Genomic DNA, 17202 nt, shown 5'->3' with positions numbered 1-17202 from the left:
AAAAAAAATCGAAAATTGTTAATTGTCTCCAAACTTCAGGATCATGTAAATAAATATTGAATTGGCATCATATTTGTAGTCAATGCAATAAATAATTCTTGAGCGTTCGTCAATAGTATAAAAATGAATAATTATTAATTAAAAAGAGTAAAACATTAATAGAATATTTATCGTAGCATTGTACATATCTCAGTAAATAGTCTTTATAAATATTTTAATTGAAATAAAAAATTTACATTATTTCCAGCTTTATGTACATGTTATAGCTACATGTCCGTGAAATGAATTTTCATTCGAAGTTTGCTTATACTATAAATAATTTATTTATTTATTATTGATATAAAATGATATGAAATAACATTTATTATTCTGTATTCAATATTATATTTTTGATTTCTTCATATATAATTATTTATAAGAAATGTAACATTAAAATAAAATTAACATAATAATTTCACAAGACGTAAATTTAATAGTATTTTCATTATTGCTGTATTATTCTAAAATATAATAAACTCCGTGGGGTTCAACTTCAGTACTGAGAGCTGCAGATTCTGGTTTAGCTGAAGAATTATTGTAAATTTGCCAACTGCCCGACAATCGTCGACAGTAAGCAAAATAATGACCAGTTCGATACGCTGCTACTCCAGATAATCTAAAAATCAATCAGTATTTCAAAAGTTAGTCATAATTGTAGACATAAAATTAAATATTGTTAAAAGCAATAAGTATACCGGTAACTTAGAGTAGTTTCAGACCTATTATCTGTTATTTTTAAGTTTAAATGAATAGGAAATTGACTTAATTTACATCTTTTGCCACTTGATGCATTGATATTGCCACGTATATCTAATTCTAAAAATAAATACTCTTTAGGAACAGTAACACGGGTTGCTTTTGCTTTGTTACAAAACCGACACTGAACATTAAAGATTTTATTGTAGAAACTTAAAGCTTTTTCGAGAGCAATAAATCCACAACGATCAATCGTTTTATGATTGACAGTAAGAACTGGCAAAGCTTGAGTGTGTACTTGACACGAAGAATTTGAACAAAATGAAGTTTCGATGACGCTTGGCGCATTTTTAAGTAAAGTTTGCCACAACTTGCTGATATTATCATAACAATTAATAGTGGGAGAAACATTAATTTTCATCATGTCTTTTTCTTCTAATTGTTTTTTATCTACAATAGAAACATTATAAATAGGATGTAAAATAGACATGCGTTGTTGATAAATTTCTTTTGTTGGTCCTTTTTTCATAAAGTCATTCAAAAATTTAAATACAGGAATATCTAAATTTGTGATATATTTATGAAAACGTGTACTATCTAACGCGCCAACAAATATCAATTGAATTATTGTGTCAAAAGGACAAGTATTAAGTGCTGTCCATTTTTTTCCATTAAATACAACTGGACCACTCTTGTTACCATTACCTAGTAAGAAAATTTTAGTTTTTTTCACGTCCACTAAATTATTTCGTAGTTTAATTTCAGGGAAATTTTGAAAATATAGACCAACTTCTTTATTAATGGATTTTTGTTGAACCATAGCTTCAACAGCTGCTGATAAAGACCCGCTATGTTGTTTCATAGTTAATAATTCCGGAGTATTTTTTTTATTGTCATTCTCAATCACTTTTGATAAATTATTAGGATTTCTCAATTTAATAACATCATTTCGATGGTGATAACTTTTTGATAATAATATATTTAAACCATCATTAGGATCCCCAGCATCAGTGGTAGCAATACTAATGTCTTGTTCATGATGATTCTTTGATAATAACATATTCAAATTATTATTAACGTCTTTAGCAGCATCGGAGGTAATAATACTATCTTGATCATGAAGATCCTTTGATAATAATGTAATTAAAGTATTATTATCATCTCCAGTATGAGCGGCAGCGATAATATCTTCATCGTGACGATTCCTTGATGATATTGCAGTTAGACTGTTATAATTTTTTGTTATAGTGGAACTAATATTAATAATTTTGTTTGCATCATTTTTTTCCTCCAAATAGTTTGCACTATAATTGTGATCAATATGACTCTCTGAGAGATTTACAGAATAATTTAAGCCATCTTTGTCTTTCAACGGGCTTACAGAATCACTTTGATCATCTTTATCCATTGATGAGTTCACGTAATCATCTATCCAGTCGTAATCGTTTGAACTTCCATCCTTTCCCAACCCCTTCCAATTTTCAAACAAATTTTCATCTTTTGGTTTGTTTAATTCTTCTTCAGAACAATTATCGACCACGAACTTTGTCAATTTTGAACGAAATATATTTACACCACCTAAAAGATCAACAATATGTAATTTCAGAAATTTGATTTCTGTTGTAGGTAATTTTACTTTTTTTTTCAAATTCATTTTTAAATCTTTGAAATCAGCCTCTATATAACTAGACGTTGCTCGTGGCATCGTATCAGGTGTGCACACATTTGTCCAAAGTGGAAACTCTTTGATTATTTCAACAAGTCTAACATATAGTTTAGGCATATAAAAACTGTTAAGCTTGCTTCCAGTGAAGATTATAGTATTAGCTTTTTTACAGAGATTATCAATCCATACTAAGAGAGCTAAAGACCATCCATTCTTATCGACACCACACGATGATTGATCGAAAATCATAGTTTTTTCTGTGTCAATTTCAATAGAATCAATAACTGTCAAGTCAGGATTACAAATTGAAATGAACTTTTCTAATTGATTTCTAGCTTCTACTGGAGTAATTATACAGTCATCAGACACAGAAATAATTGAATCTTCAAACTCAGTACCAGATACGATTAATGTCAAGATAAAAATTCCTTCCAGTTGAGATAATCGTTTACAATCAATCATAAGTGCTGTACAATAGAGATAAAAAGATTTTACAATTTTATGAAGCACTGATTGAAAACATTCCCATCTGCTGACAGAATGAATAAAGTGTGCTGTGTCCAAGCGTATGAAAGTGCGCGGTTCTAAATTTGTATTACCTATCAGATTTTCAAAACAGAAATTAATATATTCCTTCAGAGATTTACCATTGAATGAATCTGACATTGCATTTAGAAGTGCTTTAGATCCATCAGAGACTGCTTCGCGTGGTGGATTAACTTTCTGGACCCACCTTGAAAGCCAAAAAGAAATAAACTTGGCATCATGGGTTTCTGATAACATCTGATAAACTGAGATGGAAGTGCCTTTAAAGTTAATCACGACTTGATACAAAAATATATAACCAGTTTTTTTATCTCGAGAGTCAGTCAATTTTTTCACTAAACCACCAGTCGCATCTATGCATATTGATGAATATTTCCGGTAAATGCGCAGATATTCTGCATAAGTGTGGAACTGAGTTGGAGTTGCATAAAATGAGTAGAATGGGGTATCACCAATTGCTAAAATAGAATTCGCAAAGCATGGATCTTCGTTCATCTTGCGTATAGTTAATATAACATCTCTTCGATCATCAGGTTTTATCCCAAGTTCTTTGTCCGAAGCTTCTTTTTTGGCTTGATGTAGAGTACTCGAATCATATAAAAACGGTGATCCGGTATCTCCTGGTTTCAAAATTTTTTCGGCTTCTTCTTTTCGTCAAGCCAATACACCTGTGCGCAGTAATCTTTCTTGAACACCATTCCGTTTCTTACCATTAAGAGGACGTTTGACATCAGCGTGCTTTGAAAATCTTGTATCTCGACACTTCATGGTTATGAAGACAGGACCTTCATCTCCAGGAGGATTTTTAATTATTCCGAAAAGAGGATTTCGACAAGTGCGATCTCTACAACGTCCAGTCATGACTGCATAATTACTGCCACTTTCATGGATTTTACCCCGTTTAAAAACAAACGCACATTTGAGGCGATACTGCTCCCAAAAAGCAAATGAAACAATATTGGTCCATACACCAGGTTTAAATCCAGGATATCTCCGTCCATTACAAATAAGTGGTTCATCACGTTTCATTTCATTCCATTGCTCTCTTGTGATTAATACATCGAAATTTTCACGCTCATCATCATCGTCACACTCGTTAGAATCAAAATCCTTGATATCACCATCTTCATCCTTTTCATTATCATCTAAATCATACGTGGTGTCAACGTCATCATGATCATGAGTTGAATCATTCAGCTTATGAGAAATTCCTTCTTTATTATGGATGAAAATTCCGCATTCTTCTCGAGCGAGAGTTGAAATTTTTCTTCGATCTTGTCGTACATTAATTCGTACAGCATCAACAGTCCACAATCCTTGGATTTCGATGTCATTGGCAATGCTTTTCCATACAGATGAGGAATGCTGTGGTAATTTGTCTGTAGTAAAGTGTGTTATGTATTTTTTCAATACACGAACTGCTAAAGTGACAGGTACTGCTGATACCGCTGGCATTATTAAAATTTGCTGCTGAGTATATTCTAAAAAAAAAAAAAGAAAAAAAGTATTAATAATTAAATAAGTAATTTTTGATAGTTTTTGTGTGGTTGAGATGACTTACTTATTAATGATTATACAGCATATTTATAACAAGCAATAGTTTTTAAATCAACTATTTAAAATATAAATAAATAATGTATTTATTAGAAGAAATAACGCATTTAAGTTGGAAAAAGAATTATTTGTTTAGATATAAATTATAAAATTATTAATTTTTAATAGCGTATAACAATGTAATGATTGTCGTTCGTCATTTGTTTGGAAATACTGATACAATCTAACACAAAAACGTATATATGTATAAATATACACGTATGTCTATTAAAAAATACTAGCAAAATCGTAAATAAAAAAACTAAAAAACTTTTCAATTTAATATTTTATACGATTTACATCATTTATAAATTATTTATACTTTAACATTTTAAATTGACATCAATAAATAATTGGTTAAGCACAGAATTCCGATAGAAAATGAATTTATCGACTTATGATTAATTTACAATCTTTTATTTTATATCAATAAAATTTTAACAGTAATAAAACTTACCATACAAATAAATAAAACGAAATAATTATTTTTATAAATAATCAAATTGGATATTTTCATTCTTAAGTTAAATCGGCACAGAAATACACTCGTAGTATTCATTATATTAAATGTAAATGTCTTATGTCGAAAATTTAATAACCTGTAATACAAAAAAATATTTATAAACATAAATTTAATGAGTATATAAAATGAATGTATGAAATAAAAAAAAATTGATTGAATTTATTGTTATGTGAGTCAATACTGATTAAAAAGTAATGGATCATCATTGAATAAAAAAAAAAATTTTATGCACTCATGAATAAAAAAGATACAACTGCACATTTACTTGACTAATGTTCAAATAAGTTCATTAAAGCTTTGGAAGATCCGGATATAAGGTCGTGTCTCGCGCCAAGTACACGTTCAAACACATATATATATATATATGCGAAACGTGGCGGCGCGAATCGATCGTATCTATACCGGTGTCATACGCCTGCTCATCTATTCAGCTTGATAAATATTTCAAGCTGTATACTAGCTTTTTAACAGAGCTCTTATTTTATCTGCTTTTTGCATGGTTTTAGCACTAAAAGTATTCACTAAAAAAAAAAAAATAAGTAAACAAATAGATGTCTCTTAAATTTTCACAATCATAATGTTTTAATTATTTATTTTAGTTTTTAGTTATGCATAAGGAGTACTGTATAGTTATGCTAAAAATGTCTTTATTCTAAGTATACAATTAAATTATTACTCCAATCTGTCCAAGACAATTTTTAATTTATTATATAATAATAATAGCTCTACTCTACTTTAATTAAAACGAAAATTCTAATTGTAATAAAAATTGAACTTAATAAATCGACAAGTCTTTTAATCTTACTCTTAAATTTACAGCTTAGTATGTGACATTAGTCACATTAATAATGGCCAACATCTCATTTCGGTGATTTTATCTGTCGGCCCATTATTTTATAAAATCAATTAAAAATAAGTGGGTTACGGTTTTGAACAGTCTTATTTATGAGTTTTTTTTTAAACCACTACAATTCAATACAAATACTTATTCTAATAATTGATTTATCAAAAAATATAAATTTTCCTTATGTCTCATTAGTATCATCCATAATGTGTAATGAAAGTACTCGACAGGTTATATACAGACGTGCTTGATAAAAGCGTTGAAGATGAAAATTCGTTATTTAATTGGAAACAAATAGTAAAATTTTTTTTAACTTACAGTGAATTAAAAATGACCACGGAATCTTGAGTAAAAAATTTGGGAAATACATTGTCAGAAAGTAACAACAAATACACTCCATTCTTATCACGTATGATCCATACTGAATTAAATCACAAAATATTTTTACTAAAATGGAGTTTGATAAAATATACTCCATTGCCTAGAAACAAAAATAAATATTACATTTTTTATTGTAGTGCCAGTAATTATAATAATTTTATCAAATTTCTATTTACCTTCCAAGAAATAAGTGAAAATGTTTCGCACAATATTATTTAAATTTTTCATAAAATATTGTTGAAAGTATTGTCAACAATAACCATGGATTATTCTGTCAATCACGTATAGTCTTGGGTAGTTCGCGAACGACCTAGGTCGGAAGAGCGCTCCTTTAGGTGAACTATGCGAACTAGTTCGTCGATGATCTCGCTCTTAGTTCTTTTTATATTTTTTTTAGCGTCGGTTTAACTAGACACTGGCGCTATGTGACCAACCGAGTTATTTACTTTTTCTGTGCGCGCCTTGATATTGCGAGAGACTATTTTTATATATTAGATCATTACTCAACGAGACTAGCTGTTGACTAATGATTAATATAAATTATTGAATTTTTTCATTTTTACTTAAGTAAAAGATTTGATGTGCTATAAAAAAATGTCAACTTTAATTGTAATAATTAGCATTTTTTAAGTATTGTAATATAATTACGCATTATACTAGAAACGAGACTAGCTGTTGACTAATTATTAATATAAATTCTTTTATTTTTTCATTCTTATTTAAATAAAAAATTTTATGTTCCATAAATAAACAGAACCAGCATTAATCATAAATATATTTTTTTTTCTATTTATTGTTTTTATTAAATTATTTAAACAAAAGAACTAATGAACTAAAAGAACGAACTAGTTCGCCATTGGATTATGAACTAAATTGAGCGCTCTCAGTGGTGACCGATTAGGCCCAAGACTAATCACGTACTCCGAAAAGTTGGTAAGCAAGCAAACAAATTTCTATGAGAGCGACGATCAGCAGATGAGAAAATTCGACTTGATGAAAATATAACGTGCGCATGCGCAGTATATACCTTTGTTAATTGAAAAATTTAGAAATGAAAATGACTAAATAATAGTTAAAAATTGTTTTTCATAATAGGACAAACGCAATTAATGATCGAACAAACGTTTATAGATAATTATAAACCAAATATGATAGAATAAAATTATAATTTGCATAGGGGGGGCTAACTAAACAATCAATTTTTATTTAATTTTTTATAAATAAACAAAATTAGGACAAACAATTATTAATGACGAACATTCAAAGACAAACGACGGACAAACGATTTATGATAATCAAATTCTAAAAAAGTGTAAAAAAAAATTTGAAAGGGGCCAACTTCAAGGAGCCGGTGGGGCCGCGGAAGACTTAAAAAAAATGGATCCTAGAGTCATCTGCTGGACTGTCAAGTAATGAAAGATATTGAAGATAAAATCCATTTCTACAAAGTGGCAAATAGAGTTCATGTTCATCACATGACAGTCTACGGGTGTGAACATAAAAATTTTGTTTGTAGTATTTAGAAATATCAATTGACAATAAATAAATATATAAATATTTTAATTTATTAGGTAGAGGACATCAGAGTCGTAGGTAATTAAATCCGTCATACTCTGACACAAGCTTATTTATTTTTATTTTTAAATACTGACACTAGCTGATATTGATTGAGTAGATTTGGAGCTGAGTATTTAATCCTCTTAAATATTTTCAGGAATATTTTTAAGTTAATTTGAGGTAATTAATCAAGAAAGTTATCACAATGAGGTATATATTAGGTTACACATTTGCTGGTACGACCACCGCCACGGTAACAGCTTTAGGTGAATAATTTTTCTCCATAATCTGATAATTTATCATGTCATTGTATCAGCAATTTATTTATAATTTACCGTTTTTGTAGTTTTGTATCATATATTCACTGGAAAGGGGGAAAGAGCCAGCGTTGGTTGGTGAGTAGACAATTGTTCAGTAATTTTTAATTATTTTTAAAATAAAAATTAACTTTCAGGTTCTTGGAGAACACGTCGCCCTACATGTGGGCAACTTTGGGTATCAGTTTGTCTGTTGCTCTGTCAGTAACAGGTGCGGCTCTGTAAGTATTTAAATAAAAGTAAACATACCAATAAATGTTTTCATAAAAATAATTTATAATTTTGTGACAGCGGTATTCATACAACTGGAGTATCGATCGTTGGTGGAGGTGTAAAAGCACCGAGGATCAAAACAAAAAATTTAATTTCAATTATTTTCTGCGAGGCTGTTGCTATTTATGGTCTGATTACTGCAATTGTACTGTCGGGAATAATAGCCGAGTTCCCATGGGATGAGACGATGATGAGACAAGAGTTGAGGGGAAAAAATTGGGTTGCAGGATATGTGATATTTGGCGCTGGTCTATCAGTGGGTTTCGTTAATTTGTTCTGTGGAATAGCTGTTGGTATCGTTGGATCCGGAGCAGCTCTTGCTGATGCCGCAAACTCGGCACTTTTTGTCAAAGTTCTAATTGTTGAAATTTTTGGTTCCGCTATTGGTCTTTTTGGTTTAATCGTTGGCATTTATATGGTGAGTTAACAATACTTGGTTATACATATCAATCTCATATATAATAATAATAATATGAATTATTTATTTTCTTGTAGACTTCAAAAGCAAAAATGGGTAAACAAGTCTAGATTTAATAAATTTAGGTCTAAAAAAATTTAGATTTAACTTCCTACCTTTAAATAAATGTTTAAAAAAGAAACAAACGTGTTGTATTTGAAAGGACTCGTGTAATGCACTCTTTTATTTAGTCCTTTCATTGTATATTGTCTCATTGTTTAGATTTTATGTAAATGAGTTTAAAAAAAAAAGAAAAACATTATTAAGACCTAATACTAAATACTAATTATATATATATTATATTTAGTCAAGAACTTAAAGTATAATTAACTGCATAATTTATGTATATAAACTTACAGTCTACCTTCTCAATAAACAATTAATACTTTTAGTTAATCGTTCTCGTTGAAAGATCTTCCGTTTTAAAAATGATGAATAAATTAAAGATCAATTTGTTTTAATAATTTTTAGGCTTAAATAATTAATAAAATATATATAATTGCACAATAATAACTTTAGTTGAATACAAAACTCCTGGATTCTTATAACATGTAATACATTCATTTTATCAATAGAAAAATCCGATAATAATTACGATTATAATTATAAAAAGTATTAAAAATATATATATATATATCTATATATATATAAATGTATGTATGTATGCAAATGCTATTGAAAGCACTGATAAATAATTATAAAAAACAAATACTTATTGTTTACTTTTTAAAATCCTATGAATATCCTCGAATGCTGATTTTAAGTACTTTACGTAATCTGATGAGTCGCGGTGTCCTCGATAGCCTGTTACTACTGTGCCTAATTTATGATCTTGGATCATATATCTGTAAGCGAATAAATTAATCAGCGGGGTACAGAAGATTGTGCTCAACAATAACAATAAAGGAAACGAATTTGCGAAAATTTCTCTGTATCAAAATGACGATTGCAATCAAATTCACGTGAATTATATTAAAAGATACATTCAAATATCGAATGTCATAAAAAACGTCGAAATCGAAGTTGTCAAAAAAATATGTCAATAAGATAATCTGCAAAAAAATTAATCATGGTTTCGCTGATGGTCTTGCAGATGGTCTTGTTAATCATCATTTTGAAACAGGAAAATTTGAGCGAATTATTTTCTTTTATTCTTATTGTCGAACACAAACATCCGTACCCTGCAGTAATCCGTAAACATTCCAATAAATTTATTTATTTAAATTAAAAGAAAAATTGAATACCCAATTCCGTAACCATCTTCGACAACGGGTCCAAATCCTCCGGCCATAACTTCTGGACTTGATAAAGTCGAAGTGGACAAAATATTGTGATTTATTTTTTGATAGGCGGGATCTTTGAATAAAAGAGGCATGCTAATATTTTCCGAGTCTTCGACTATTTTTTTCAAAGCAAACAAGTGTCGATCGAAACCCTGTCCCATTGCAGCCTCTTTGACAAGATTAGTGTGCGCTTTGCTGCATTCGATCATAAGTTTTTTTAGCTCATCATCATTTGCTGTTGAAACTCCGCGATCAACGATAGCTTTGCAGAGTGCTTTCGTTTCATTAGTGCACGATCTAACCGTCTCAGTACGCCCGTGTTTGAAAGCCGATGTGCTGCAGGATTCGTAAGTCGGAACTGCACGTTTTTCATTCTTGTAAAGCGCTAATTGAAATGCCAGCTGCATCACAGCGTCAGGACTTACTTTAAATTTTTTACACTCTTCTTTGCCAAATTCTTCGAATATTAAATAGTCAACTGTTAATTTATCTTGCGTCCATTGTTTGTATTCTTTAATATTACACTGAACTATCTCTCTGATTTTATCGTCTATTTTAAAGTCAAGTTTTTTAATTGCAGCTGGTATACCTGGTACCGATGCTTCATCTTCAGGATGGAAGCGCGGTTTTTTTTCAATGTCATGTTTCAAATCCTTAAATATATTTAATACTTTACTAAAAAATTCCTTTTATAAATTATAATTTAATTACTGTACCTTGAAGTAACGAAGTACAGCAACACCATCACCCCAAGAATGCTCGAAGTTAATTCCGGCAACACCATCACCAGACATTATCAACGAGAAAGATTTATCAAACCATCTATTAGTACCATCACTGTGTAAAAATAATCTCAATAATTTGTGATAATCTGCCTCGACATGATCGTCATCATCCAACGCAAACACAAAAGCAGCAGATTCAATTTTATGTAATACATTTTCATTTCCTAAAGCTATTAAATGACCACGTATTTTAGCCCAGTGGTCACGATTCGCTGCCGTTAAAACACCAACTGGACAATCATTTGGTGGCCGCTCATCATTCAGAATATATTTTAAACAAGAAGCTATATCTAATGGAGAACAAACTTTTCCACGGTCATCTAAGATATTCATCATGTAGAAATGACCTTTGCGCATTATCACAACATGATCAGATGTAAGGTCATGAGTCAAAGTATCTTTGGTGGGTTTTGGAATGCGGGTGGTACCAAAGAGATAAGGAAACTGCGACATGTCAAGTGGATAGGCCTAAAAAAAGTTAAAACATCAATCAACCAGAGGGTTAACGAGTATTTGATAAAAATAATTGAATGTTTACTCCAAAGAAATAGGCTGCGTAGGTAGCGACATTCGAAGGCATCAACCCAGTTACTGTTCTAAATAAATCAGTGTCTGATTTTTTAGGATCGACGTGATAAACCTCTGGCTCCAGAATCTCAGCTCTCAGAGATTTCATGAATCTTGCTGATGAAACAAGGAGATTGGTACCTTTCACCAGTGGTTTGTTATAACGATCATCTTTTTCCTGAACAAAAACCAGCAGAGGATTATAATTAACTGGAAGAGGTTTTCTATCCCTTAAGTACATATCAAACCAATAACCACTGATATAACTCGTATGTTTATTGTATTTGTCATCCTCCAGTAGTAACTTTTGAAGCGGAGGTCCTTCTTCAGACAAAAATTTTAATACACAACTTGATGTTTCCTTAAATTCTTTAGGTGTCAGTATTGGTTGCTGTGCTTTCAAATATCTTCGACAAGAGTTTTCTAATTTTGGAATCGGCAATCTGGGAAGTGACTTTTGGAAATGCATTGTTGGTAATTTGCTACGTTGAATATATTCATATTCATCGGCTTCATTTGTTACTCTATTAATAAATAAATAAATATTACAACAATTAAATATAAATAATTTACGAGACAAATTAATAAGTATAAATGCAGCTGACAGTTGACAATTTTTAATAAATACTCAAGTAGCACACTTGTCTTTATGACATCTATAAAATGTCAGTTTTAAGAATGTTTTTTGACATATCGATAAGACAAAACAATCAGAAATTAATGTCACCAAAAAAAAAAAAAATGTCTACTTAAAAGACTTGACACGTGACGACAAAAATGACATTACAAATAGTAAAATAAATCATTCAAACGATTTTTTAATTGACATGACAGGAAAAACAACACAAATTTTCTCTTTCTCCGGAATCAACATCTGCATGTCTCATTTATACCAAAAAAGGTGACTTTGAGTAAAACAAAATTTGTCTTATTCTTTTAAAAGACATCTTAAAGTTGTCTCTGTGTTACTTGGGTAATAAAAGAGAAATTTAAAAAATCCGCATTCAAATATTTGAAAAGTCAGTACGCGCATTTTTTTAAATTTTAATTTATTTATTTATTAAAAATTTATAAATTTTCTGACGTCTGCTACATTCACACTTATAAAAGATTACCTTGTTCGATTAGATATTGAATAAATCACAGGAAGTCTTTTAGTAGTTCCATTAGTCTAAAAATAATAATATACATATATGTATTAAAATAGAATAATTAATTTGCTAGATATTTATTTACTTAATCAATTATAATTTAATTACCTTGATATGATTTAAATACTGAGGATTTCTAAGCAGGATCATTATTAAATAGTTTACAAATATCAGTACCAATGGCAAGCTAATAATAATTGGTAATAAATTAACTGTTATCAATGCACACAGGTACACTTAGTATATCAGTGATTGATAAATCAACAGCTGTGTAGTTGCCTGCTGACTTGTATCATGTCCAAGATCCAAATCATCAAGGATTTCACATTACCGACTAGTTCATGCATTATTCCTTTGGAAAATAGAGTTTATTTTAGCTGTCAGTTGATCAGCTGATCTGTTTCTGTTAAATTAGAAGGTTATACTACGTTGCAACATCTGATTTTGTTTTTTGCTTATTATTGTTTGGTATTATTGATGATAAATTACGAATTAATTGATTGCGATTATGAATTTTGGGGGAAATTAAATTTAGCTGGTAAATAATTTATAAAATTATGGAGAATACTAATGAGAATGAAACGGAAACCAAGGCAAGTTTTTGTTTATATATTTTTTTGAATTGTTTGAATAAATATTTGAATTATTTATTTATAAATTTATTAGGTGACAGAAGCAGTTGACGGGCAGGATTCATCAGTTAGGACGGAGCAGAAAGAAGACTATGAAGAACGTTATAATAAAGTGAATTTTTTATTTTAATATGTTTATATATATATATATGTGTGTATATATTGATGATTATATTTATTTAATGTTTTAGTTAAGGGGATTTGCGGTAAAGTTGAAAAAAAAAGTCCAGGATTTGACAGAAGAATTGAAAACTATTGAAGCTGATAAAATAAGAGCTATTGCTGAGAAAGAAGAGTTTCAAAAAAAAATATCATTGGTTTCTGATAATGTTAAGAAATTACAGGTAATTTTTTATTTATTTATTTATTTAAGTAATTTTATATAATAACTACACCTACAGCCAATTGATGTTTATTTTTATTTTCAAATAAATAAATTTATGACAGTAAATTTGGCGGACATTTGACAATTTTTTAAACTTTTAGAGACCAATAAAATTTATTTTATTTAATAGACTATTCAATCGGAGTATGATAAACTGCAAGATTGTTTGGAGCAAGAGAAAAATGAAAATAAAAAGCTGACTAAAAATTTAGAAACACTTGTGATAGACAACACTAAATTAAAAGAATCAAATTACGAGCTGAGAGAACGTATAAGTAATTTGAATTCTGATTTAGATAATCGTGTTAAGGAGCTCGGAGAGCTAAAAGTTATTGTTAAAAAAAATCAGAGTTTGATAAAACAGCTGGAAGAAGAGAAAAAAGCCAAGAGTGTAATTTGCGAGCAGAGAGAAAAAGATTACGAAGACATTAAAGGTAAATTGGATGCTGAAATTCAGAGACACAAGAGTACGCAAGCTAAATTAGAGAGTGCCAGACAAGAATGCAGTAGCAACAATGTTCTGTTCTTGGAAGTTGATAACTATGAGGTTAATTTTAATAGTAAGTTGTTAATAAAGTCTGAGTGTGTTGTTAATTATTTTTCTGGTTGTAGAAAAGTATTGAAGACTTGAAGTCCAAGTTAGCTGACGAGTCGTCGAAATGTTCGAGTCTTGAGAGCACGATTGAAGAACAAAATCAAACTATAACTCATTTGGAGCATCAATTATCTGAGCTTAGAGATTCTTGTTTCGCTAAAACAAATCAGCTGACGACACTGGGAGAAAAAAATGAAGGGTTGAAAGCTGAGTTGAATGATCTTAAGCAAGAAATAGCTTCGATGGCCAAAGAAAAACAGAGTTTGTTAGATTCTATTGAGGGTATTAAATTAAATATGAATAAATTAATAAACGAGTCGGCTACTTTTACTGCAGAGAAGAACAAAATAACTGAGGAAATGAAATTGTTAAAAAATAATAATGCTCAACAAGTAATTTAATTAATTAATACTTCTGTCAGTGACAAAAATTTCGTATTCATTTTATTAATTTAATATTTTTTAGGTTGAATTTCTAAAATTAGAAATATCTAGACTTAATGTTATTATTAATAACAAAAATGAGGAAATGGAAGCGTTGAAAACAGAGTATGAGGGATATAAATTGAGAGCACAGAGTGTATTGAGAACCAAACAGAGTCAGAATAAAGAGAATGGATTTAATGGTAAAAGTATTAGTGAAGTTGAAGCTGAGTTAATTCAATTGCGTGTTTATTCAACTCATTTACAAGAGAAATTAGATAGTAGCAGGTATACTAATTTTAAATAAATTTATGTGGAACTGAATAAATAATTTTATTTTTTAAATTATTTTAGTGAAGAGATTAAAATTTTGACAAACGAATTGACGTTAATTAAAGAAGAACGTGACTGTGTAAGAGAAAGTAATAGAGATCTGGGTAAAAAATTATCGTTATTAAGTCAAGATTATTTAAGTTTAAAAGAAAAATGTCGAATGCAAGTGACTACTATTGATCAATTAAAAGACGAAATGAGTAGTATGCAAGAGACATTAAAAAATACACATTCCGTAAGACTTTCTTATATTTTATTTATTTATTTATTTATAAGTATAGAAATGACATTATGTTTTTAACCAGGCTCAAATAATAAAGATAGAGGCATGTCATCAACAAGACGTAGAAGCTCTCAGAGCAGAAATTCAAAGACTAACAGCAACTTCGTCGATTAATAAAAATACTGGGGATAAAGTTGACAATAAATTAGAGCATGATTATCATGCGCGCAATGATATTTATTTGCTTGAAAGAGAAGATGCTGAGGTGATTAAAATAATTTATTTTTTATTTTTAAAGCTGTAAATATTTTATATTTATAGGGATCAGAGAGTGTAGACTCTTACCAAATAGGAAATTCTAATTCAGAAAGAAATCAACGGACACTGATCCCGCTTGATGAGTTATTAAATTCCTCGGACGATTTCGCTAAGACAAGTGCTCCAGATCTACCGACGAAAGTTGATCGTCAAGAGTTAGAAATTTCTGAACGACGAGTCAAACACTTGACAGCTTTGCTGGCTGATGCTGAAAGAGACGTTGCTAAGTTGAATCAAATGAATCAACTGTTAAAAGAGGATATTCGGAGACAGCAACGCAGTGTCGAGAGGGAACATCATGCTAATAATTTTGAGTACTTAAAAAATATCGTTATCAAAGTACGGGAAATATTTTTACTTTGTTTTGGATAAAATTTAGTTGAAAGTAAGTTAATAATTAATTTTTTTTCAGTTCATAACATTGAAAAATGGAGATGAGAGAAGTAGACTCATCCCGGTACTCAATACGATACTTAAACTAAGTCCTGAAGAAACTCAGCAGTTAAATCAAGTAGCTGGAGGTATTTATTATTTTATAAATATGATTGTTCTATAGTTCTAGTAATTAAATGAATTTTACTATTATTATCATTGCAGTATCAGGACGTGGGTGGCTACCATTGATATCAATGCCAATGTGGAATAATGATTAAAATTACCACGCACCCGCATTAAAAATTTTATTGTCCCAAGCAATTAAACAAAAAATCATTGTATTTTTATTGTATTTTATAGTATAAAAAATATCCAGCTAATAGATAAATTGAATTAAAGTTTTATAAAATTTAGTTCCTTTTACCTTTCAGTTGAATGAAAAATAAAGTAAAAAAAAGACAAAAAAACTTAATTTAAATTAATAATGAATTATGATTTATGTTTTTTGAAATTGTAATGAGTCTTAAAAATTAATGATCCTGAAGTTGGCAGACAATTAAAAATTTTCATAATTATTTTTTTTTGCAGCAAGTTAAGTAAAAAAAAAAAAAACTAAAAATATCCACCAGTAAAAAATTAAAAAATCTAGGCGCAATTTTTAAAAGCATTTTTTTTCATCAATTTATCGTATTTAAAAAATTCAAAAGATTAAGATGTGGGCTAACTTCAATATCAATAATTGAGATAAGAAATGATAAATAATTCAAATGAAATTGCCGACAGTGATTACGTAAGTGATAAAATCTTTTATTCCACATCTGCATATTATTATGTCCTCCTCTAGCGAGTAGTGAAGGAGTTAGCTCGCGGTTGATAAATGATCGGCTGAAGGTCGATTCGCCCGGGAGTATTTGAATACTCAGCTATAATACAATTGGGATTTTAAGAGGTTTACTGTATTTACAGAATTTTGAACTGGTTTACGTATTGGTTAAAATAGAAGATACTTGTTAGTGTTAAATTTACAAATGTATTTTAGAATGCAGGTCATTAAACAAAAAAACATCCAACTCATTCGTAACTCTGAGTGAATTTAACTTAAAAGTATTTCTCGTCTTAACAACGACTTTCAAAAGGGGTGGGATAACTGGGGCCTTCTCTCGCGGTGGTGGCGGCAAATTAGGTCCCTTATTAGTCTCTTCGCTATGACATCAATGCTGATGTAGGAGGGACTTCCCTCT

The 17202-nt window shown here is 29.7% G+C and overlaps 3 protein-coding genes across 3 annotated transcripts; 2 read left to right on the top strand and 1 right to left on the bottom strand.

Annotated features, from left to right (window-relative positions):
* Positions 1–7724: 7724 nt before the first annotated feature.
* On the top strand, positions 7725–9153 carry LOC103568816 (V-type proton ATPase 21 kDa proteolipid subunit c''). Its single transcript, XM_008545790.3, has 6 exons — positions 7725–7881; positions 8003–8111; positions 8192–8240; positions 8300–8383; positions 8454–8853; positions 8931–9153. The coding sequence occupies exons 2-6, from the start codon at positions 8051–8053 to the stop codon at positions 8961–8963; spliced, it is 627 nt and encodes a 208-aa protein (XP_008544012.1). The 5' UTR covers positions 7725–7881; positions 8003–8050; the 3' UTR covers positions 8964–9153.
* A 359-nt stretch (positions 9154–9512) lies between these two features.
* On the bottom strand, positions 9513–13007 carry LOC103568817 (carnitine O-palmitoyltransferase 2, mitochondrial). The gene is made up of 6 exons (XM_008545791.2): positions 12787–13007; positions 12643–12698; positions 11499–12051; positions 10892–11428; positions 10137–10828; positions 9513–9737 (listed from the first exon to the last, which is right to left on the bottom strand). Exons 1-6 carry the CDS (start codon positions 12826–12828, stop codon positions 9605–9607), a joined length of 2013 nt encoding a protein of 670 aa, XP_008544013.1. The 5' UTR covers positions 12829–13007; the 3' UTR covers positions 9513–9604.
* Positions 13008–13040: 33 nt separating this feature from the next.
* On the top strand, positions 13041–16393 carry LOC103568818 (GRIP and coiled-coil domain-containing protein 2). Its single transcript, XM_008545792.3, has 11 exons — positions 13041–13271; positions 13345–13422; positions 13502–13654; positions 13826–14242; positions 14308–14682; positions 14756–15000; positions 15067–15280; positions 15351–15533; positions 15590–15925; positions 15999–16107; positions 16184–16393. The coding sequence occupies exons 1-11, from the start codon at positions 13236–13238 to the stop codon at positions 16237–16239; spliced, it is 2202 nt and encodes a 733-aa protein (XP_008544014.1). The 5' UTR covers positions 13041–13235; the 3' UTR covers positions 16240–16393.
* The last annotated feature ends 809 nt before the right edge of the window (positions 16394–17202 follow it).

Source organism: Microplitis demolitor, chromosome 3, assembly GCF_026212275.2.
Source record: "Microplitis demolitor isolate Queensland-Clemson2020A chromosome 3, iyMicDemo2.1a, whole genome shotgun sequence".
Taxonomy (NCBI): Eukaryota; Metazoa; Arthropoda; class Insecta; order Hymenoptera; family Braconidae; genus Microplitis; species Microplitis demolitor.
This window is presented reverse-complemented; position numbering and strand designations above follow the sequence as displayed.

Coding starts and splice junctions, on each gene's coding strand:
- LOC103568817 (XM_008545791.2), bottom strand. CDS start 12,828: ATGATCCTGCTTAGAAATCCTCAGTATTTAAATCATATCAAG. Junction 11,429..11,498: donor ACGCAGCCTATTTCTTTGGA/GTAAACATTCAA, acceptor AACTTTTTTTAG/GCCTATCCACTTGACATGTC. Junction 9,738..10,136: donor GAAGATGGTTACGGAATTGG/GTATTCAATTTT, acceptor ATTCGCTTACAG/ATATATGATCCAAGATCATA.
- LOC103568816 (XM_008545790.3), top strand. CDS start 8,051: ATGAGGTATATATTAGGTTACACATTTGCTGGTACGACCACCGCCACG. Junction 8,112..8,191: donor CGCCACGGTAACAGCTTTAG/GTGAATAATTTT, acceptor CCGTTTTTGTAG/TTTTGTATCATATATTCACT. Junction 8,854..8,930: donor TAATCGTTGGCATTTATATG/GTGAGTTAACAA, acceptor ATTTTCTTGTAG/ACTTCAAAAGCAAAAATGGG.
- LOC103568818 (XM_008545792.3), top strand. CDS start 13,236: ATGGAGAATACTAATGAGAATGAAACGGAAACCAAG. Junction 13,272..13,344: donor AGAATGAAACGGAAACCAAG/GCAAGTTTTTGT, acceptor TAAATTTATTAG/GTGACAGAAGCAGTTGACGG. Junction 16,108..16,183: donor GTTAAATCAAGTAGCTGGAG/GTATTTATTATT, acceptor TTATCATTGCAG/TATCAGGACGTGGGTGGCTA.